Here is a 24,047-nt window from a genome sequence, read left to right as displayed (position 1 = left end):
TCAAAATACATCAAAACAAGTTAATGTGGACTCCATTAACCAGAAGGATGGATTTACTTAGTTCTGCTTGCTTGTGCTTTTAAATCCAGGCCTGTGAACCTCCACCTTTAGGTAATTCATTAGGACTAAAGGTGCAGTGATTCAGACTACATACTCTGTTAAGGAGGCTGGAGCCAGGCAGGATCTACCAAAAGTCACTGAGATCATCCCATACAAACCTACCTGGAAAAACAGTGATTTATCACCTCCTTGGCAACCTCTGCAGTAGCCTTGGGTCCTGGCCAAAATTTCCACACCACTTCCAGTGAAATCAGTGATGATTTTCCCAGTGTCTTCCCTAGAAGCCAGCCCAGCTTTTAAAGCTGCCCTCACATGGTAAAACTCCAGGTAGCATGCTCTGATCTTCCTTCACAACACATCTGCTTCCACATTGCACAGGAAAATATACTGCACACCCCTGTGTCTGCAGACATGAATCTGACCCAAAAGCTACTGAGGTGCTGCTGGGTCTCAGTTAAGTGTTTTTCTTTCTCCTTCTGGTTGCATAATTTATTGCCTATTACATTTGCACATAAACAAACATTTCACTTTCAAATCAGGAAACTTGGGCAATACAGTTACGAAACATCTGGTACTTTGTATATTGGAAATACCCAGTGAAACAGAACATAGAAAAACTGGAGACCTGTCTAGGGGAAGTAAGATTTACACCCTGGAAGATCTCACAGTGATGAGAAAACTTACTGAATTCATCCCAGCAGAATCTAATGGGGCAAAACTGGTTAAGTAGATAAAAGTGACCTGTACTGGGATTGCATCTGATGGGTATTAAGCTGAAGTCCAGCAAGCCTTCACATACCCAAATAGTTAGTTCACTTAAGGGCTTCTCTCAGGAATCAGTAACACATGCAATTTATAAAAAGTGGACTGCATATTTCAATTTTTATCTAACTGGCTATTCCCTTTCAAGTATTTCTTGGAATTTTTTCCAACAAATTGTAGGAATGAATCCACCAGACAACATCAAACAAAAAGTAGTAACAAATGTAGCCCAAGCACTTGGTATGACTGGAATTTTGGACAAGCATCATATCTGAGGCATGGCTTTTGATCTTGGCCTTTCTTCTTAGGTAGTAACATGTCAGAAAACTATGGATATTTGTTCTTTTTCTATTTAACGTGGGTGAAGGAACCTATCTGTATCATTGATTTTTACATTTTCAAACTTTTGAGTTTTTTGTGTAATACTAGTAAGATAAACCACAAAATGAGTGGATAAAATGAAAAGAGACTTACCTCGGACCTGCGCCCTCTGTTCACATACACACAGACAGGGCTGAAGGCGCCACTGCCGCAGACATACAGGTGTGTGCGATTATATGACTGTATCACACGCACAAAATTTCCACAGCCATGCTGCAGGGAATACAGAAAAAAATAATTTTTCATTGGCAAATGTTATTAGATGTTGGGTACTCTAGAGAACAGACATTGCTTGTAATTCTAATAGTATGAAAGCAGCTACTGAGTTTGGTAGTCTCTGGATGTGAACAGCTGTAGACTTAGGTTTTCTTTTCACGCCGTTTTGCCTAGCCTGGAGACTGGGCACTGATAGGGCACTACAGAGGAGTTTTAGAGGAGTGCATCTAACTTTCCCATTTCCACACAGCAATCTAATTTTCATCCACAGACTTCTCTGTACCTTGCAAGGAAAGAAGCAGGTCCTCTGCATGAAAACAAGAAGTAATCTTACAAAGTTTCCTTAAGGATACCTCCAAAACAGTCGCTTTTCCCGCCTGATTTTTTCATCATAGCTGGAGATAATTAAAAAGCAAAGCAAGCCCAAATCTCAGATCCCATTGTTTGTATAAACAATTTATTTCCAAAACTTTAGAACTCTGAACAACACAAAGGAAGTTCACAGTCATTTGTTGCTTCATATTGAAGATCAATAGTGACATCTTTAAATCAGCATGAAAACTAAACCAGAACGTTAAGGGCCATACAGTTTCACACCATCAGATTTACAGTTTTCTCCTTCCAGCATACCCCTTTCTTCTCTTGCTTTTTCCTTTCTTGACTATGATCGGCTGTTAATGCACTTCAGGTTGAAAACATTGTTTTTTTCTGAATGTTTTTTCTTACTGAGATCCAAGAACTGCCTTCATATTCAATCAACCAAACCTTGACCAAAGACAGTGAGAATTGCATGTGTTCTGTGAGAACAGGATTGGAAACTGTGTCACCAGTCATCTTCATGAAAATCAGTATATTTAATAATCCTTGTTGCACAGACTGCACAGTTTATTTATATTTAAAGGCATTCACATTTTTCGTTCAGCAGGAGCTGGTACTGTACTACAGCATCTGAATACTGGTGCATAACTGTAGGTAGTTGAGTTCATAGCAGTTTCTCTACAGGGAACACTGCATGTCCTCAGTTAAGTGTTAACTCTGGCTAGAACAGAAAAATCCTTTAACGCAGTCAAAATATATTGTTTCTCTAAAGCTGAGGTCTGTTCCAATATTTGCATTTTCTCATATCCAGCTATCTCAGTTTGGCTCAAGGATGGCTTTAGTACTGTCCTGCTATCAAAATCGTGTCTTCCTCACCAGCACTGCTAATCCATATTACAGCTGTGGATAGGGAAGGACAGCCGAAGGTATTCCTCTAGCTTATATATGCCAGAGTGTAAACTGATGCTTTCTTTTCTTGCTGTTTGCAGAAAAGTTTTCTGTAAACTCCTAAATAAAGGATTACATGTTAAGACATCCCAGAATGAAAGTCTTCAAGGATCAGGACCAGGAAACAATGTCTACATGAACAGCACTAGTATGTGGCACTTGCTACTCTGCTTCAGTACCCTGCCATGCACTCTCTGAAGCATCTATGGCAAGCACACAGTGGTGGGTGGTTAGATGAATGGCTCTTTTCTTTAAGGACAGCCTTCTGGGTAACCATCTGACACACTGTGTCTTCATATCTCTTCACTGATGATTTACAGACAAGTAACTCAAATTGGTTTAATACCAACATTCTCATATTTTAATGATGTCCGGCAGGAAGACCACTTTATGATCTCTGAGCTTTTGCCCATCCCTCTAGTGCTGAACCGCTGAACTCCATTTGCAATTTGCTATGTGATTAACCTGGGTACTGCACAATCCACAACACAACAAAGCAAGAAATTGTTATTTCAGAATATGTTCTGTAGGACAGCCATTCAAGAGCATCTATACTTCAGTTTATTTCCTTTTCCTTGATATTGGAGTACTTTGTGCTTTTAAATCAGTCTGGTCTGAGATGACATGAGATAGTTGTCTTTAGGGTGGGTGTTTCTTAAAGGCTACGCTGTAGATATTACATACTACTGATGCTTCTCTTGGAGCATCTTGGAGATGATACCAAAACTCACTCAGTAGCAGTGCCTGGGAAACTGCCTTACTGTAGACATCTGAGTCGGACATTTATGCCCTAGGGTCTCATCACAGTAAATGGAGAGAAATACGTCATACTAATGTAAGCATTCAAGTTAGTCTGGTGAACATACTATGTAGAGGTGACAATTGCTTTTCAGTAAAAAAAAAGGCAGCCAAAGATTACAAATTCAGACACCAACATTTGCCTAATTGTAGGGCAAATGAATTCCCAAATCTCCTCAGAAAAGGATTTGATAATTGCATAAAGTCCTTTACTGACTGCTCCAAATCTATCTATCCCTCTTCTACTTTGTGATAATCACTATTCTGCAACAGGCCAAATGTTATCATGCATTCACTTCCCATCCGCCCTGCTCCCTTCCTTCCTTCTCCCCCCCATTCCCAAGCTGAAATTCTTAATTCTGAATTCATCCTCTGCTTCTCCCATTATTATCAGGAATGAAACTCAAAAGAATGTTATTAAAATAGAACTATAAATTTTAAGTTGCAAACGGTGATTTAGCATTGGGTTCTCTTTTTCTCATTATTTCAGTGAGCATTCAATAAGACACATCATTGATTTTAGTGAGAGCAGCAGCTGCTCTTCAGTGCCTTTTTTTTTTTTTCATCTTTTAAACTCTTGAGGACAAATACTAGGAAACTTAATATAAAATTCTATTTTTGGAACTTCATTATTCTTCTGCAGTGCACAGCTGAGTTTAAAAAAAATCAGTTACAGTTGATGCACATGGGCACTCTTAACCTGTAACCACACGTACATGTACTAGCTGTACCCACAATTAAACTGTTGTAAAAACAGAGGTTCTATCCAGAAATCTTGTCCACTAATGCAGCAACATGTGGGTACTTCAATATGATTAAAAGCTAGGAAAGTCTCACCACTAAATATCCAAGATTAAAAGTTCTCCAGAGTCCAGTATTTAGTAGTGTCGTAGAGGTTTTTTTTTCTCATGGATCACATAGTTTGCATGCTACTTTCTTCTTAGGGTATCATTTAGGGTTTTCCTATTTTTGCCCTAGAATAGTGTCATCGTATGTTGGAGGCATGACTAAGACTAATGAACTTTTGTATTTCAATGTAAAGAAAACCAGTCTATCACAAGTTCATGATGCAGTTGACATAGTATCTAGGGTCAACATTAATCACCATTAACAAAGTTTTATGTTTTATTTTCACATTTAGTGCAACTTAACAGGCCATGAGATGTAGGATTTGCTGAACACTGTCATAACCAGAACAATGTAAAGATGTATAGAAAAATAGGATATTCAACAGGAAAACCACTTGTTTTTCACTACCATAGACATCAGAAAAGAAAGCAGATAAACAGCCACACCAACCATAATACAGTTATTCATAAAAAATCATTTTGTTACTCTACACCAATATAGTGAATTAGGCTCCATAGTTTTGAAAAAGCAGTATTATAGCAACACTCCAGTAGGCCAGCCTTCTGATTTCCTTACATTCATCAGCATTTGCAATAGATTTTCAAAATAAAGCCCACACATATTTTTCTTACAAAATGGACTCAGGTGAATTATTGAAACACTGCAGTTACATGCAGATGACATTGCATCTTAGTTCGCAATACAAAGTATGTAGCTAAAATAAACAGAAATATTAGGCATGATATAGAGGTCTTTGAAATAAATAGCAGTTTTTACACTAAATTCAGTGGTTTTTTGCATTAATTCTATTGTTTCTGAAATTAGAAGCTATATTTACATACACATGCTTACATCCTTCAATCAACTCATTATTTATGATCTTAGATATATGCTGAGGAGTATGTTCCAAAAAGGATTCTATCTAATGTGAAGGCTTCCAATTTCCACATTTTTTTTCTAGGATAAAAATATAATCAAAATTTCTTTTTTTTGTTGTAAATTTAGTAGTGGAAAACTGCAATTTTCTAGCTTAGATTAGATTCTGAAGTCCAATACTAAAATATCCGTTGGAAAACAGCTATATCTAAGGATCCAAAAAGAAAACCAGGATAAAGATCTTCAGGTGCTGCTGAACTGGTAAAAAGTCAAAAAGTAACTGAACAGAACTGAAATGTGAGATTCTGCTTTTTGTTTTACAACTTAGCTGTCCTCTGTTAATAAAATCTAGGCACACACCGACTGCAAGTTCAAACTACTTTAGGAAGATAACCATAGTAATGGACAACTCTGCCAAAGACAGGATCTGCTGTACTGTACCACTCACTGGGTCTTTCAAAATACCTCCTTTCTACCTATTATCTATAAAGAGTGTATAGGAAAATTACGATCTGATTTAGGTCCTTTGGAAGGTGTCTGCATTTAGATGGGAGAATAATTCAGCGGTGGTGCAAAATGACTCAACCTAACCTCTCTGTGGACTGTGTTTCCCATAATTCCAGAGATCACCTTTACCTCTTTCTAGGAAAGCATGCTAGTTTCCAGATACTCATTTGGGCACTGTTTTGTGGAATTAATGGAAAGAGGTGTTTGTGGTGTTTCTGAGACAGCAGTCTTCAGGCTGCGGGCAGTGAGGTCTGTTCCTGGGGTGAGCAGCCAGCCAGAGCACTTGTCCACCCAGCACAACAGCCCAGCAGGCGGTTCAGCATCATCCCCAGGACATACCTGGAAAAGTACTATTACATAGTTTGACTATTAAGAAGAAAAAAAGGCAAGGCACTGGACAATTCACATCTTTCTTCATCTGGCAAAGTCTGAAGGTACATTCTGTTTACGTACGCTGTTTTTTTTTTTTATATATAATTTCACTTTATCATTTAGCCTGTGGAGCATTTCAAAAGCAAAACAAACACTTCTTTCATGTTTTGGCGGCACTTAAGGTGCTCTTAATTTATGGCTAAGTATGTATTCTGCGTATGCGTGTGCATGTGCATGTGGATTATAACTTACTGTAGGATCTTTGCCAGCCATTTTGCACTCTTCAACCTTGTTTGCTGATGCTGGCCAGAAAATCTGCAAGGAAAGAAGTATCTTTTAAGTAACATACTTATCACGTAATTTAAGCAAAACATTTCACTGACTAACTTACACGAACAAGTTAATATTTTGATATCTTTTACACCTTGATTGTAAGAAAAAAAAGAAAACCAACCCTCTGTCTTAGCATGCAGTAAACAAAATAAAGGCCCAGGTCTTTGGCTGATATAAAGTAAGTTTATTACATACTTTTAAGATAAGATAATTTATTTAGACTTCCTTCTTCTAAATAAGAGAGATTTTTCATTGTTATTGCCTAAATTACTGTATTTCTTTACTTTTTTACTTTCACTGATTTTCTAAAAACTATTCAAACTAGAAACCAGAAGACTGAAATACTGCAAGAACGGCTCTTGTAACAGTTTTTTAGTTTTAGCAGCACAGGTTTGGATATTTTATGTGAAAACCTGCTTAAAATCTTAAGTTTTCAGGCTGATTTCTTTCAGGCAGTTTTCTGACACACACCCCAATGTCTGGATGTTTACCTGATCTATACTCAAACTCCAAAGCTTCTGAGCTTCTTCCATTATTTACTTTGATTTTGAATTAGAAAAGACATTTAGAAATCTTTACCTGGATATTTAGTCAGTAGAGCCTGAGAACATTTAGCATCAAGACAACGTAAATAATAACATTAAAAGATTTCTCTCTGTGTGTGTACATATATATACACATATACATGCAGAGAGTTGTAGGTACGTATGCATATGTATATAGGGTTTCTATACAGGTGTAAGATTAGCAAAGTGAATCTGTTATAAAAAGGAAACAAATGAAAGAACATGGGGAATTGCAGAAATTAATTCCGAGCCCAATACTGGGTGATCACATTCACTGCCAAAACATTTTGTGGTTTCGCTTTTTGTGGATTTTTTTAATTCTTGTTTTTCCAGGTCTAAATAGGCCGTTGAAATGTCTCACAGCTCCATACCGCAGGATTTATTTCCTGTGACAGAGGCCTGCCTTCCTCACCCAACTCTGCGCCGAGCCGCCTGCGAGCTGCTGGGGAAGGCCGGAGCATGCCGGGTAGGGCACAGCAGCTCTCAGACACGGGTGGCCGGGCCACTAGTGAGATGGCAATTAGCCAAAAAGGTCACACAAGCTATTTAAGATCCGAGAAGGCGGCCCTGTTTCAGAGGAAGATCTCTGCACCATTAGGAGGAGGAAGGATGTGTTCACGCTGTCACATGAGAGGCGTTTAATTTAAACCTGTAAGTTAGAGCTAGCCTCCCCAGACTCCCTGTACAATCACTTCAGGTAGACAGGCATATCCAGAGGGTGATTCAGAGCAAAGCCTAATTTAACTGTGCTTAATCACCCTCTGGCGGGGTGCCTCACTCTCTCCTGACACATTAAAAGCCTTGCCTCTTAAGGAAGGCATTTAACTTTGCTGCTGCAGGCTGGATATCTCTGCCCCTCAGCGCTTCTGAGGTACAGACAGTAACAAAGCCCATAGATTAAAGGATCAGATGAATTTGATAGAACGAGGCCTCCGTGGTACACTTTAAGGTAATGTTGTAGCCATGATAATCTAAAGATAGGCAAGGCAACGTCTGTAGGGAGGTAGTATCTTAACGGGCAGGCTTCTGGGCACACAAGTACTTCTGCAGGCCACCTATTTAAAAAGCCAAGAAGCTGGATTTGAACTGGCTCGGGAGACAGGAGACAGATCTGTGAATGTGGTTTAAAAATTTGATAATTTGTGCATTTTAATATACAGGCTGCCTACTACAGTTTGGGGAGGTGGTACACAGAGAGTCCTTAGAAAATGGCATCTTGGTCAGTGAGAGAGGCAGCCAGGAAAGAAGTGGTGTCAAGAGGGAGATGTGGGTCACAGTGTATAAAAAAACCCCAAAAAAGGGTGTCTCAGCTCCCCAGCTGAAGGGCGAGGGCTGACACAGGCATAACAAAGGATTGGAAAATAGTTCAGCAATTAGGCTTCAGAGTAAAAACCAAAAATAAATATAGTGGAAGGTTAAAGGCAACTCTGTCCCTGTTGGCTTTTTCCCTATAGCTTGAAAATGACAGCACCTATATTCTCCCTTATAGGCTTCTTTAAAAAGCACATCTCTGAATGATCTTTAATCTTGTAGAGAAGCAAAACCCATCAACCCGTACAAATTTTCCTTATGAGGCCAAGCCATGCTGAATCTTGCTTCAAAACAATGAAACAGGTCAGTTTTTAAACAGTGTTTGAGAAGCAGCCATACTAATAGCTTGGTCATCTGTCATTACACATAAATCAAGGATGAACAACTCAGTAAGGTGTGGGCCTGGACTTCTGCTAGCTGTATAATAATGAAATACACATTTTCTGTCTTAAACAGAAAGGCACGTAGTAATGCAACTTTGAATTTTCATAATAAATCTTGGACTTACGCTGAGAGGGTCCTGGCTTATATTATTGATGTTTAAAGACAGAATATGATCTTTGCTGCCCACGTAGATCCGATCCTGATCTTCATCCATTAATAATATCCTGTAATCCAGAGGACTGTGGGATATTCTGTGATGTTCAGAGGTCTTCGTTTCTTGCAGCTCTGAAATAATAGAGACAACAAATTAGTAAAGCAGTTCAGTTGCCTTTCTGGCTTCAAAACTGCATTTCTTTCTAAAAATAGGCATCTTTCAACAACAAGTGAGGTCAATAAGAAAAGAAAAACCCTCATCAGACAGTTGGTAATAATGCAATCATTGAGTTAAAACAAATTTTCCATTCCCAGTTTGAATGCAATTCTTTTTTACATTAAGTAGCTAGTCATATCTCATAAAAATCAGGCATTGCTGTTATTACTCTAATTAATTCTTATTTTAATGGATATGATTATTTACAGCTTTGGCTTTTAAGGAAGGTCATATATTAAATTAATCAATATGTTCAATATAATTTGAAGTTTATGGCAGAGAAAACCCACAAGATCAATGAAAACTACATAAGAATAGTTTACTTTAATTTCCTAACAGAAGGCTTCACTGTTTTTTTATCTTTTTCAAGGTCAATTTTTTTTTTTTTTTACTTCTTCATCACCATGTATATTTAAAAGAAAAAACCCCCATGTGTTCCATCAATCCTAAATCATAGAATCACAGAATGGACCGGGTTGGAAGGGACCTTAATGATAATCTAGTTCCAACCATCTTCCATGGGCAGTGTGTCCATCTATTCAGTTGGTTATGGGACTTGGACCAAACTATCAGAACTATAGGATTAGCTCCATTTTTCCACATAAAGCTGTCTCCAACGAAGTGAAGCAAAAAACATCCTTCGATCTCAGTAGTGCAGGAATAGCACAAACATCTACAACAGAAGCATTACTTGCTGCCCTTGAGAAAGCTCAGCCTTTCTGTCTTTGCTTGGCCAATATGTTTTGGCCACCACTCAGATTATTTTTCTTTTCCGTACTAACAGAATGGATATTTCTCAAGACCTGAGAATAGGAAAATAAAACTTCAATAATAAATTATTAATTATTAATTAATATTTAAAATAATAATAATAAATAATAAATTATTCAAATATCTAACGTATTGTGTTCCCTGTGACTCTAAAAGTGTGGCAAATACACAGTACATACAAAAATGAAGCCTGCTATAATGTTTATTCATAAATCTAAGAACTGAGTACACACACCTTTTGTAAACTGTTTGTCTGAGACAGTATGGTTTACTACTTGCTAAAAGCAAAGGTTTTGCTCATTAGTTCCCTACAGAAAACAGTAGATGGTCTTATACCAAGTTAGTTATCTAAGCCTTTTAGATGACTAGATTAATGTGAGCTAACGATACTTTGGAAAACAAAATTAAAAAAAAATAATTATCTGAGTATGTGCTCTGTTAAAAAAACAAAAAGTGTGTCTAAAGCATGCACTTTCTGTAAAACACATATTTAGCTGAAGCATAATTTTTTCTTCAATTTTTGAGAGGCTGTAGACAACATAGATGCAAAGGCTGCAGTCTTGGGATTTAAATCTGTCTACTAGAGATCTAATGATTGAGAGAACACTTCTCAGAATATAATTTGCATTAATAAACATGATATGTAACTCCACTTAATTTTTATCATGATTTTATCATGAAAAATATCTTCAGTTACTGCAAGATGATGTTTTGATTCACTTAGACGTGTGACAGCTTTCAGGGGCTAAGGGTTGCCTACATGCATTTATTTATTTATGGCAATATGAGAAAGATAACCAATAATATTTCTATTTCATATGTCCCTCAACAAAAGATAAACATACAATCAAGATTTATAATCTGTGCCTAAAAGCTTAAACTGAAACTGTGCTCATTAAATATATATATGAAAATTGTCCACACCACTTTCAGAAGTCTTTCTTCAGTGCTTGAAAAATCAATTGTTTTACTTTATTAAAAAAATCCTTCCTGTAAGCTTTTAGCTAGGATTTTCAAAACACCTGGGAGACTCACCATCATAGTACCATTAAAATGCAGCCTCTTTGCCCGCTCTGAAATTCTTAGACTGACCTTTCGTAACAAGCCTGAGAAGCTAGCACTCATCCCTTTTCCTGGTGACCTTATTAACATTACTGTAATATTTGGCAGCTGTAAGGTGAAAATGAACCTTCTCATAACCCTATACGTGATATACTCGGACAGCACAGACAACCTGGGGCAGACAGCAGTTTCCCACACAACACTGGGTGAATGTGAGCATTCAGTACAGTAAATATAGTGCCCCTCCTTATTGCCTCAGTCACTGACAACAATTGGTAATAAATAAACCATGATTGCCATAAAAGATAATCAAGATCATGAGGATTGTTTTTAATCAAGAGACAAAAATAGCAACAGATATTTGATTTTCACAACTTGCGTTTATTAAAATCCATTATTTTCCTGGATTTTTAGCCTCTTTGAAATGGTATTATTCTTTCTAAGGTACCTGAAGGGTATCTGTCTCCATCAAGCTGCTGCTGAGGAGAATACCTTATGACATGTTACTAGACTATGGAAACTCAACACCATTTGTAAGAGGAAGGAAAGCCCTGAAACAAATACTCTCATACAGATTTATTAGTTTTATTTCTTTCAGTGCTGAACCTTTGTGTTTATTAGCCTCTTAGGGCTACACAAGCAACTACAGAGGGAATTTTAAAATGATAAAATTTTCTTTTAACAAAATTTACCACACAATCACCCAAGAAAATCTGATTTTTTAAAGATTTACTATCTGGGTATTGTCACTTGGAAAAAGCAGTGGCTGGAACGATGCTTTAAGGTCTTCCACGTTCCTTTTCACCTCCAAAAGTTTTTGTACAAAAATGTAAACGTTCACTGGCCTTCAAAGCAAATTCTATTCCATACTTTGGGAATTTAACCATTCAAGCCAGTAAACCCTGTATGGAGAATGAAGCTGTGGACAGCTCTCTCTGAATATTAAGGATTTTATTTGACAATAAACCAAAAGATTATAATATATTCCATATGCAAATAACCGTCACCCTTAGTGATAGAAGAATAAACTATATTCACCCTTTTTTCATCAGTCACTGAATTTAGTTTTGTTTTTTCTCAATGATAAGGCTAATACCGACTTGATTCTTAGTGTTAGAAATCTGATCTTACAGGTCAGGTTATATAGCTCTTGTCCTTTTTAATGAAAAACAAAGCATTCCGTGAACTCTCTCACCAGAACTATTATTATTATTATTATTGAACTGCACATTTTGGAGATCCCAGTGACTGGGATTTTTTCCCATACACAGTGCATAGCTTACTGATAATTAGACAGTTTAACACCTACCCTTTAATTATCCTTTTAATCCACCACAAAAAAAGTTAATGCAAGCATTATTTTTAAAAAAGGTGTGTTCTCACGGAGAAACAACAAAATATTTCTGCAATGCCTGTTATTAACATCAAAAAAGCCTTTGCAACACTCAAAACCCATTGGGTTGGCCAAAACAAAACAACTTACAGCTATCAGAGCCTGGAAATCCAGGAAGGTGGAGATATCTCACACAGGCTCTTACACCCAAATGGTCTAACCTGCATGAGGCTATATGAGCTAGATCCGCTCATCAGGTAGTCCTCTGAATGCCTTATTTAATTACTCAACATCAACCTTTCATCACTCCTTAATTCAAATTCACTGGTGTCACAATGCTGAAAACACAAACTGACTTTCCTAACGTAAGGAATGTAATAATTCCTAATATGTAAGATAAGATGCTAACAGAAGCAACTTCCTTGGTAGACATACTAATAATATGGATGTTTGATGTATATGTTACTGAAACTAATACAATTTTTAGAAGGACCTTCCCAAAACATGATTATTTCCTATTTGAAGACCCCCATAACTAATTGTTACTGAAAGTTCACTATAATCAAGAAATATCTTGACCTTGCAGAGTCTGGTAAGCTACAGCCATGGTATGCAAGCATCTCCAGCCCAAGCTCAAAGCACTGAGTTTATCTACTGATAGGTTGTGGATAAACGATGATATGTCAGAATGCATGCAGTCATTGTGGCACTGTACCCTCCTGGGCTTCCAGCCTAGCAGGGCTTCTTAAAGGAAATCTAGGATGCTCTGTCAAGCTTTTAATTTAGGATCCCCTGTGGTAAAGTAGAAGAAATACTATGTTTTCCTCCTCTTTCCTGCTGGCATAAGGATTCAGTCTCAGAAGGTTGTTTATGGGGAAGTTCAGAGCAGAAGCAGAGATTTGGGGTATGTGCCTCAAAAAAAGCAGAGTAAAGCATAACAGCCCAGTTTCACACGCTGCACCACAGTGAAGGGGAACACATAGCTTTCCAGAAAGATGGGTTACATCTCCCCAGGGAACCTGCCAAAATTGGCATGGATTTTATGTAGCCTTAGCGATCTGGAAGTCAGCAGTACAATGTCGTTTTATTTTATTCCCTCATGGGGCATGGAGTGCACAAACAAGAGGCCTTGTGTACACCTAGCAATAGGCTTGACAGCGTTAGCTTCTGGTTAAGGAGGCTGTGAGACTCTCTTAAGCCTCATTAAGCCTTCAGTTTGTGCCAACAAATACGCCAGCCCATGCCAAATGTAAAACTGCAGTGTAAAATCTCACCTTTTAGTAACTGGAATGAAATCAATTTTCTATTTTCCCTCTCACTCCCCGAAATAAATAGTTAAATAAAATGATGGTTTTGCTTAAAGCATCAAATGGAAATGGCACCCTTTTACTTAGAGGTAACTTGTGATCAGGTGAAAAAGTAATCTGCACATATAAATTTAGAGAGAGACTGTACCTAACATTGCTACTGTTACAAGGAATGGTTATACATTTTAAAAATGTAAGTGGAATCAGACCTATCTGCAAAGTTACAAAAAATAATTTTTAAAAAAATCCTTCAGCCAGAAAAAAAGCTTTGTTTTATTTCAGTTTAAATATTTTCCTTTTAACTTTGCACTGACTAACCTCTCTACTATGTACCTTATTAGTAGAAATTATTTGAAAAGATTTAGTTAAAAGGTATCAGGTTTCATAGGAACCTAATAATTTTGACTGTTGTTTTTGTGGCCTTATTTCTGATCTTTTAGTGTAAAGAAATGGAAGAAATAAATGTAATATTTTTATAGTTTACATAGTACCTGTGGAAAAAGTATGCATATTGCTTTTCAACTCTGCAAGCCCACAATGTGACTACTTGTTTAATTTTATGTATGGCAAGAGAACTAATTAAGTCTGAATATATCCTTTCAAAACTTCAGAACGAGTCACCTTTGCACTGTCGATATTCCTTTTCTTTGAAGAAATCTGTATTGATTCCTTCTACTTAACGGGGTAAGATAAGAGAGCTGTTAAAGCATTTTGCCACTGCTCGTGCAGCGTTCAAACTAAACACCAAGCCTCAGCCAGCTCTCAAGTGATGCTGATTATAAATGGGTATGTGGTCATTTGGCCATAAGCAGCCAGATGTGCTACTAGTCAGTCCCTTGTGTGCCTTAACCACATGGGGCCCAAAAAGCTCAGGTGGACCTTTTGACCTTTTCTTTATCTCTTTAGCTCTTCTTCATGCATGAGAAGTCTGCACTTTTTTTTAATGCTGTTACAATGAAATTTGGCTTTTTCTAGAAGGAGTTAATAGGCTTACAAGGACTGGAAATCACAGATGTGCGCACTTGCTAGCTTCTGAATCTATCTGAAAGGGGTTTAATGGCATTGTTATAAAAAAAAAGTGTGAAAGGAGAAAATAGATTTACAAGTGCTCATAAAATCACAGGCTAACTAATTAACAAGATCACTTGGAGGATAGGGAGGAAGGGAGTTAGATAGATAGTACAGGCTGAAACAGGAGCCCTCTTTGCCCAGAGCTAAAATGTATAATTTGGTAGAAGGAAACTTAACTGCTGTTTGGAATGACAGTAAACAACATGGATATGTCAACAATACCTAAATATGATCTGGTTTAAATATACACCTTGAATACTTTTTGGTATATTTGCTAAATGAGTTGAAAATGGAATTTAAGCATCACTGGATTGAGATTGTGCAGTCTTTTATAAATAGAAATAATAGCACCAAGGTGAAGTCTTTGGAGAATCAGGCCCAGAGGTAGCTCTAGCATGTTTGAAGAACAATTTGTCTCCTTGAGCAGCTCAACACACACATTAGGAACAGTAAAACACTCAATAGCTCTTTGTGAAGGGGACCATGTGTTGATAGGAAAAGACATACCAGTTAACAGTTGACCTTAAGCAGAGCGTTCACATATGTCAGTAGATGAGCCCTCATTTTACAAGACACACAGAACCCCTAAAATCCTGGTAACTCGTAGACATTAAAAAGATTACAATGGAGTATTAACTGGCTTTTGATCTTGGGGCTTTTTAAAAGTTGTACTGAAAGGGGAATCACTCATGACAGAGTGTTGTTTTATTAAAAATATCAAAAAGTATCAGAGAATTTTTCATCTTTGATTTGCAACTTTGAAGAATGAGGGAGGGGCAGACCCACTAAGGTGTGGGCAGCTGCCAGTTTTGTGCAGAAGGAATGTGTTTTCCAAGCAAAGGCAAACACACGAAAGTCACTTACTTGTGTCTGGCAAAACGTATTAACATGGGCCCATGGCACATTCATCAACCCAACATACACCTCAAGGTTAAGTGCATTTTTATTGAAGCTTTACGTTATGAAGAACAGACACTATTAAAATGCTGATTTTTTTTTTTTTTTTTACTTACACAGCTATTGTCATGATGAAATCATACCACATTCCGCAATAGAAGCCCCACTCCAAAACAGAGCAAAAATATGTCAACTTTTTCCAAGCTGCAGTTGCATAGCTATTCCAAGTCTTGCCAAATAGTCCAGTATTGAGAATCCTTCATTGAGATTCATGCAGGACCACCCACACCCTCCGCTCAGCCAGTCTCACTAGGCTGTAGACAGTTCTAGGCATAATTTTCAGATTATTCCTCCACTTAACTCACTGTAAACCTGCAGTAACTTTTCTGAAGTCTGTATAGGTATTTCAATAAAAACATGGAAAAGCAGGCTTCTTATTTTTTAATAAGTAGTGTGCAATTTTAATTTACTGGTCATCAACTTTATCCCTTTATGTAATCGAAATTTGTGGGGTTTATTTCAGATGCCACAAATACTGCTACTCTACAGAACTTTCCAGAAGATATTTGCTTTTCCAAATACTACCATGTTCATTTCTGCTTATTATTATCCTGTCCAGGCTTTGCTCTCATTTTTGGTCCCGAAACCAAAGGACAACTTTGGCAAGCATGGAGACACGTAAAGACAGGCCAGCTGGGTTTAAGATTACTGCAGCTGAGTTAGCCACATCAGATGGAAGTCAGTCTTCTCCGTGTCTTGTCTATAAAGAGCTTGTGTGTAACAGCTCTGTGTTGTGCAAACTGCTCTCCAAGAGCTGTAAACTGCGTGCTTCCAAGCCTGTACAGTTACAGAGAGTTTAGCCTTTTGTTTCTTTCCAAGAGACATGGGAGAGGGTCCTCGCCACATCGCCTAAGGCTGCACAAGCTCAACCCGTCTCACCCACTAGCCTGGGTGCACACAGTGGCTTTGACATTGGCACTCAGGATGGTTTTGTCTTCCAGATGTAGGAGTGCAAAGCTTTTGGTTGCCAAGTATGACATTATTTTTGAGATGGAGCAAGAAAAAAACCACACCCGTGAAGTCAGAAAAATTCCACATAATTTTACTTCTTCTGGGAGCAGTATATCTTTTCATTGTAATCTCTCATTTTCTCTCGCACTCTCTTTTCTAGTGGACCAGCAATCATGTCACTGGAGGAATGGCTGTGCTTTCTCCCAAGATGCTCAGTCACACAGAGAAATGTTCCAAGTAGCTATCAGACTAACTGGCCAGCTGAAGTCCTGACTGTATGCAGACACCAAAATTCTTTGATCCAAATTTAAAGAAAGATATGAGAATTGGAAGAAAGTGATTTATTGTAATTGTCTGTCTGAAAAACTAAGTAAATCTGAAGCTAGTGCTATTCTCCAAGTCAGAACTGGGCAATAATGTGAGACTTGTGAGCTGTTCTCCCAATTTGTTCATCTTCATCCCATTTACCACAGATTGACCTCTGGGAGAAGAATGAGGTCTGAGTGGACTTTTCATTACTTTTGCATCTCATTCAGGCTGTTATTTTTGTGATAAAAGCAAACTTTTTTAGGCTTATGTTTGAATATCTGACTATTTACTTTCTACAAACGCATGGCGGATGGTATCAGGGGGGCATTTCTGAATACTGGGGAGGGAGAGAGAAGTGCAGGGAGAGTGTAAGTAAGGTTGAATTAAAGGTAGGTTGCTTTACTGCTAGAATTGTCTTTTTTTGCAAGTTTACCTTTCTGTTTCAGAGTATAATGTATTTTGTACATTTACTGAGGTAGCCTGTAGACTGTGAAGACGTAATTTGCCCTTTGCAAAACTGAAAGAGGCAGCTACTCCCCAAATGTGTAGTTTTGAGGTGTTAATGCATTTTCATTGATGTACTGACAACCCTACCTCTGAATTGTAGTGCAGGACTATCAAATGTTGAAAAATAATTAACACATTAAATAATGGCAGTATAATAGTAGTCTCTTAACTCCTCTTCTGACTGAAAAGGCTCCTCACATCAACTCACATGCGCAGTCTTTCTTTTTCTCTCCAAACATACTGTCACTAAGCTGCAGAATTACTCTTGTTGCCAGAGCTAATAAAATCTCATTGAGAAAACACAGCTCAACCACTGAAATATTTCATTATGGTTGCTGCAATAAAGTAAGAACCCACTTCACTGTGGTGAGGCAGAGGAGCCCTTTTCATTACATCCCTTTCTCTCCTTCAAAGAGCAATCTCTCCAGCGATTCAGCCCATTTCTGTGTGTCTGGGATTGGCATTGCTGCCCTTGCTGCAGTAATCCTTGCTTTTACTGATGTCACCAACTTTAGCTGTAATTTTAGCCATGCCACTTTATCCACAGATCTCCTTAAAACATATTGGTCCTTTCTTCAGCAGTCACTTCTCACCCCTACTCTGTATAAAAAAGGGCAACTTAGCATATGCAGGCTTGGTTACAGTTTCATTATTATTATTATCATCATCATTTTAATCAAATTAGGATTAGCTATCAAGCAAACATCAGGCATAAAGAGATCAAGCTAAATCCCAAGTGCTTAGCTTTGATTAATTCTTCAGTAAAATAATGTAAAATCTACTCAGCTATGAGCTGATGAAGGCTTGGAGGGCAACATTTCACATTTAAAAGAATTTCATTAATAAATGAATTTCAATGGCCTGGTGAATTAAAGGGTGGTATTTTTATACACAGACAATTACTGAATACAGAGGGATGCTTATAAAAGAAGCCAAGTTGTCTGTAGCAAAAATAAGGAAACAGGTATGTGGGACGGTGTGTATCACATACAACTTGGAAACTATTGCTTCCTTTTTTAGTGTGTTTTCTTGTTTCCTATCAGTATCAGTATGTCAGTCGATGGTATGCATATACATGGTGTTATACACTCTTGTCTATACATCAGATAATCACCTCTATATACCAAGTCTAGAAAGTTAGCAAGCTCTGCTTTACATCTGGGAAGGATAAAAGAAACACTTATTCTTGCTCCACTATGTAAGAAAACAAAGCAGCTGGAGGTCAACAAATGGCATCCTGCCTTCAGTGAACCTTCAATGAACCCCTAGTCCAACATGATGCCAGAAGGGTCATTATATTGGAGATAACGAACTACCAAAACAGCCAGCCACACTCAGTTCCACAGCTCTTTCACAACTGTATTTATTCAAATCTTCTCTTGATATTACAATAGTAGAATACTTCTCCACAATATTCTTCATTCCTTTTCCTGTTTTTCTTTGTTGTTCTCTATGGTTAAATTACCCTTTGCAGCCTAATTTAGACTCTTTGATTAAATTTGATTTTGCATCCAAGAGGCCACCCAGCCTTTTGCACTGACAGGAAGCAAGCTGCTTTCTGGACGTGGGTGTTTGGGATGCCTCCTGAAGCCAAGGCAAGTTTGGTTTGTGAGTAGAGCAAAGGTCAAGCCTATCCTTAAATATTTTCCTGTTGTTTTTTTCCATTGTACATTTTTCTAATGTATTAAAGCATTCACTCTCATCAGAGGAATAGCTGTGTCATTTCATCAGATTGCACACAAAGATTTTTTTATTTTTTTTCCCCCCAAATTACTGTAATACCACAACCTGCTTCACTGAACACAGGGTTTGGCCACGTCCCCCTGGGGACTTCTGAGATTAGACACAACTGGAAATTATTAATTTCATCATCAGTGTTCACTGTTTGTGTGGCTGAACACCTAGGATTGCTGTAAGTACTTTCAATATTAAATGAATTAAGACTTAGGGCTTTTTTTTTAATGTCAACTTTAAAACCAAAATACTTCCAGGTATATCTGCAGTGAAAATAATTTTATTTAAGCTTTATTTCTGTACAGATTTGGAAGATGGAAGTGGGTCTGTCACTGTTAAGATGTCATTTGTGAGATGTGGCTGTTCCTCCCGCTGGCTCAGTGGGAACAGGAGTGCTGTGCTCAAGCCCTGCAGGGTGGGTAGCATGCTTGCTGTTTCAACACACAGAACGTAGCCATATTTCACTCTTTTTCGCGCCACGAAGACTGACACAAAGAGTAAATTTAGGAGCACATTCCAGAGTTGCATGCTACCATCAATCTTCAAGTGATCACCAGCTGGTATTTGGGTGCACAATAAAAGTCATGTTTAGTGGGCTAAGCATAGCCTGCTGGATTAGAGTCCACTCAACTCTAAATCCTATTCTGCTGGCATTTTGCTTTTTTTACTTAAAACATGTCACATAAACTCTGTGAGTTACATATGTAAAGTGGAGGTAGAAGTTTGGTATTCATTTGACTGGGTTGTTTTTGGGTTGCACTTGGTAGTGTACAAAAAAGCCTTTGAAATTAAAATTAAATAGCTGGAAGAAGTTATTTCAAGTGTGTTTCACATGCAAGAACAGAGGTTTTTTGTTTGTTTGTTTGTTTGTTTTAAGTCCAGACTCTTCAGACTTAATAAGCTCAGCCAAAACTCTGGTTTGGATTTAAGAGATAACTTTTATGCTTTTCTGTTTAGATTTCATCTGAAAGGGAAGCCATTTAAGTAAATAAACCTTCTGCAGTCACTCACTCCATGTTTAAACTAGACTTGCCATATTTATTTGACAGGATGACCACTTAATATTTGGCAAAAAGAAGGAAAAAAAGGATAAGAATTCCCCCTCTTGCATTTCCACAGATACAACACGCCTCCCTCCCTCCCCCTGATGAAACATACTTGTTCATATTCCACTGTGTTATGAAACATGTCACAATTACAACACTACTGCTTTTAGATAATGGCAGGCTCTAATAAGAGTGGTCTATTAATGCATCTGTATGTGCTGAACATCAGCAAAGAGAAAAAGGAATATAAATCATTGCTTCCAGGTAAAAGGCAGAAAAGTCAAGATGAGTAACATGTTCTGATAAAGTACTACATGGATCTCTTACACGTTCAGCATAGAAATAGCAGGTTCAAGGAATGAAGGACTCAAACAGCAATCCAAAACTGAAGGGTATTTAGATTCCTGACAGATTAAAATTGGCATACTGCAGGTATAGAATAGGAATCGGTAGTGGCCAGTAAGGGATAGAAATCAAGCACAGTCAACCACTTATCTCTGTAGTAAACTACTAAGTGTAGCAGAGGATGCTGCAAGTGCCCTCAGTATATAACTCTATGTCCTTGACCCTGAAACAAAATAAAAATTGCACTAAATTTAAAAGCAGAATTCATAGATTGTGTCCTTTGTGTATGCACTGCAATCGTGGCTATTCATTTAAAGCATGATCTACAAGTATCTAGAACAAAGGACATTTGTTTCATGATCAGAACAGGGAACTATAAGTCAAAACTCCTGGGCACTTGCTCTCTGACCTTGAACAAATCTCTCACCCTCCATTTATGTCAGTTTAACCATCTGCTGTATGTTTATAACAACACTTACCTGTCTTTCAGAATTACTATCAAGTTCAGCTAATGTATGTTTGCTAAAAAAATACAAAATGAAAGGCATTTTTATGTTCCAGGTATTATTCTAATTCATGTTCCTCCTAACCATTTAGGCTTAAATATATAAATAAATGCATAATACATTTAAATCACTCCATTTTACAGGTACACATGCTTTAGTGTTTCTGTGTCATATAAAGTAACACTGCTTAATGCACAATCCATTTCAGCTCCATTAAATAGATAATGTCATGAATTCTATTGTAGCAGAAAGGAAATCTCTACCATGTGATTGTGACAGAGTAAATAGAGACAGTTCTGAATAGCTTTTAATCTGAATTTGTTTGCTAAAGGCATGTTAACTTCGCTAGACTTGCCCATGAAGAGGAATGCCAAACAGTGACCTTTTGAACTCTTAACTTGAATGCAAAATCTTTTTAACAGGTTTAAGTCTTTTAGCTGGTGTTTATTTAATAGGGCTTTCACTATTATATAAGACGCATTTTGAGTTGGTCCCTTAAATAGCTTCACCTTCATAGCATTTTAAGGTATACTTCAACTGTTTATCAGTTATAAAGTTTTACCTTTGTTAAACTGAAGTTTCATAGCTACTCCTCTTCCTTGGCTCTGTTTACTATTCAGTGCTGGGTTAATGGGTGGTTCACTGTTGCTGGAAGTTCCTAGAAGCAGGGGTCTCTTGCATCAGATATATACTGAGTGTAGAATAAATAATTTCAACTTATTTTTATGTATTTTTGGTGGCACTCTATTGTAAAGCTGGAATATTACCAATTATGCTACAAACTGGAGATTTGTGCTACAAAAGTTATCAAATCTACTCTTTCTATGGGAATATCATTAGCCTGAGAATTTCAACACTTTACACAGCCCTGGGTTTTATTGTCACTGACCAGTAATCTGTTGAGCTGCTTTTCCACTGCATTGCTAAAAATGTTCCAGACTGGATACCAATAAAATCAACAGAGAACCACTGGCATAAAATGTGGTTAAAGAATTAGGAATCAATTCTTAGCTCTCCAACCAACTGTGAGAAATGCAGTCTCCAAATTTACCAAATTTACCAGTTGGCTGCAAGTAAAATTTCAAAAACTCTTGAAATATGAGCTCAGGGTGAGAAATGACCTAGAAGTTCAGACACTTGTGTTCTATTCCTGCTGTTAACACTAAGTTAGAGTGCAGAAAATAATTCTTAGAAATGTGATTCTTAGCTTTGCAATACCTGTCTGACTCTCTTTCTGGTAGAGCAACTCTAAAGCAGAACTGAGGAGAGCACAATTATACAGCTACTTGCAGGAATATTTTAGGCATTGGCCTTCTGTCATTTTTTACAGCTACCATACACCATTTGGTGCAGGTTGGTAAGGCCTGACCAGGCTCTCCAAAGAATTTATGCAAAGAAATTATTTTGTTCTGCATGCCAATAAACCTCAGGCAGCCACCTCCACCTAGCCAATGCAAAGAGAAACACTGAGCAGGACATGCCCAGTAGTAGAGTTTTCATCTGTGAAAATTTCTGAATATGAGCTAGGCTGGATTTTCCTGAATGAATATTCTGAATTTAGGCTCTTAATTCCCACCTACATGCCAGTTTAGGTATGCAACTGGTGTATTGAATATGTCCCTGGTTATAATTCCCTGCTGGACTATACTTCCCTTACTCAAGCTTCGTGCATGTCACAACTATTGTCATCTCTTCTACCAGTAACCTCAGTACAGCAATGACACTTTATATTCCAAAATAGGTCTACCAAAAGAATTCACCAATACCTGATGATTTCATAACAAAGGAAACATTCTGGAGTCCAGTGAAAAACATTTTGCCTTTCATACTTCATTCTGGTTTACGTGCACTGCAGTGAAATGATCATGCAGCTACGGTATTGTTATGCTCAGAAGTCTTAATTCCTGAGCCTGATCACAGGAGGCAAAGTGGGCTGTCCCGGACTTGTCACTACCTATCAGATGACCTGTTCCTTTATCACATGAAATCAAGGCACGATAGTCCAGAAACATAAGAACATAGAACAAATAATTAATGATTTACAACTTGCAAGACAAAGTACACACAAAGAAGTTCATCCATCAGTGTTCCTCATACCAAATGAATTGGTCACAAATCCTGCACTGCCAGAAAATACATCACCTTCTTCAGGCCTAAAACATGACAAGACAATTAGGACCATGTACTTTAGGCTTGGATATAAGAAAAGGGAAACCTTAGCAACCCATGACTATTCTGCTGAAGAAGGGACAAATAACATAATTGTTTTCAGGGGTTTAATAATTGTATTCTGGATGATTAACTCAGACTAGATGTTAACGTTTAGAAGACAACACTAGAAGTACTTGAATTTCCTCAGTATGATAAAAACACAACTTTGCCTCACTGGTAGCTCAAGAAACAAGTGTAACAGTGACAGTAAAAAAAACAAAAACAAAAACAAAAACAAAAAACCAAACCAGAAAACAGTTAACCAAGGGGTTTTTCATTTGTATCAATGATTGAATTTCGGCCACTGAAATAAAAAAGATCTAATCCCTCATAAATATATTGAACTCAATTGTAATTGCAACAAAAACCTCCAAGCAGGACAAAAAATCACTGACACAAGTGTGATAAATTAACTGGGATTTATCATGTTAGAAAGCAAGTGACACCATGAGGACAGGAAGGAAGAAAACACAATATCTGCAATTGGAATACATTTACATTCTTTCCCTGATAACACTAAATGCCACCTAATATCCACCTGCCCATCACACACTAAGCCAATGCAAATCAAAGGTCCTGAAAACACTATTTATAGAAGCAACCAGAATGTGACTTTTCATAGGTGCAAAAAAATAATCATGTGAATAGATGTCTGCAAGCTCATTCAGGCTGCATATTACAGATACTTCGATGCTGTTTACAAAGAGCGTTGTGCAGATCATATAATTAATACAGTTTTTCTCCGTCAGTTCTGCTTTCCTTTCTCCAGGTCTCTAATAAGGCAAAGGACTATGCTTTTGGCTGGTATGAACTTGTGCACATCAGCTGAGATGAGAGACAGTGCAGGGCCAAGTGTGAACTATAGTATGTTTCCAAACATTGGTAA

General features: G+C 37.6%; 1 protein-coding gene across 1 annotated transcript in view; it reads right to left on the bottom strand.

Annotated features, from left to right (window-relative positions):
- Nucleotides 1-24,047, bottom strand: part of SEMA3C (semaphorin 3C) — a 122,717-nt gene that overhangs the window by 46,440 nt on the left and 52,230 nt on the right. Inside the window, exons 3-5 of the mRNA XM_040596334.1 lie at nucleotides 8,806-8,966; nucleotides 6,340-6,402; nucleotides 1,297-1,416 (exon numbers count right to left, since the gene is read on the bottom strand). Of these exons, the coding sequence (XP_040452268.1) occupies nucleotides 1,297-1,416; nucleotides 6,340-6,402; nucleotides 8,806-8,966 (344 nt within the window). The remainder of the gene's footprint in view (nucleotides 1-1,296; nucleotides 1,417-6,339; nucleotides 6,403-8,805; nucleotides 8,967-24,047) is intronic.

The sequence above is a fragment of the Falco naumanni genome, chromosome 5, assembly GCF_017639655.2.
Source record: "Falco naumanni isolate bFalNau1 chromosome 5, bFalNau1.pat, whole genome shotgun sequence".
NCBI classification, from domain to species: Eukaryota; Metazoa; Chordata; class Aves; order Falconiformes; family Falconidae; genus Falco; species Falco naumanni.
This window is presented reverse-complemented; position numbering and strand designations above follow the sequence as displayed.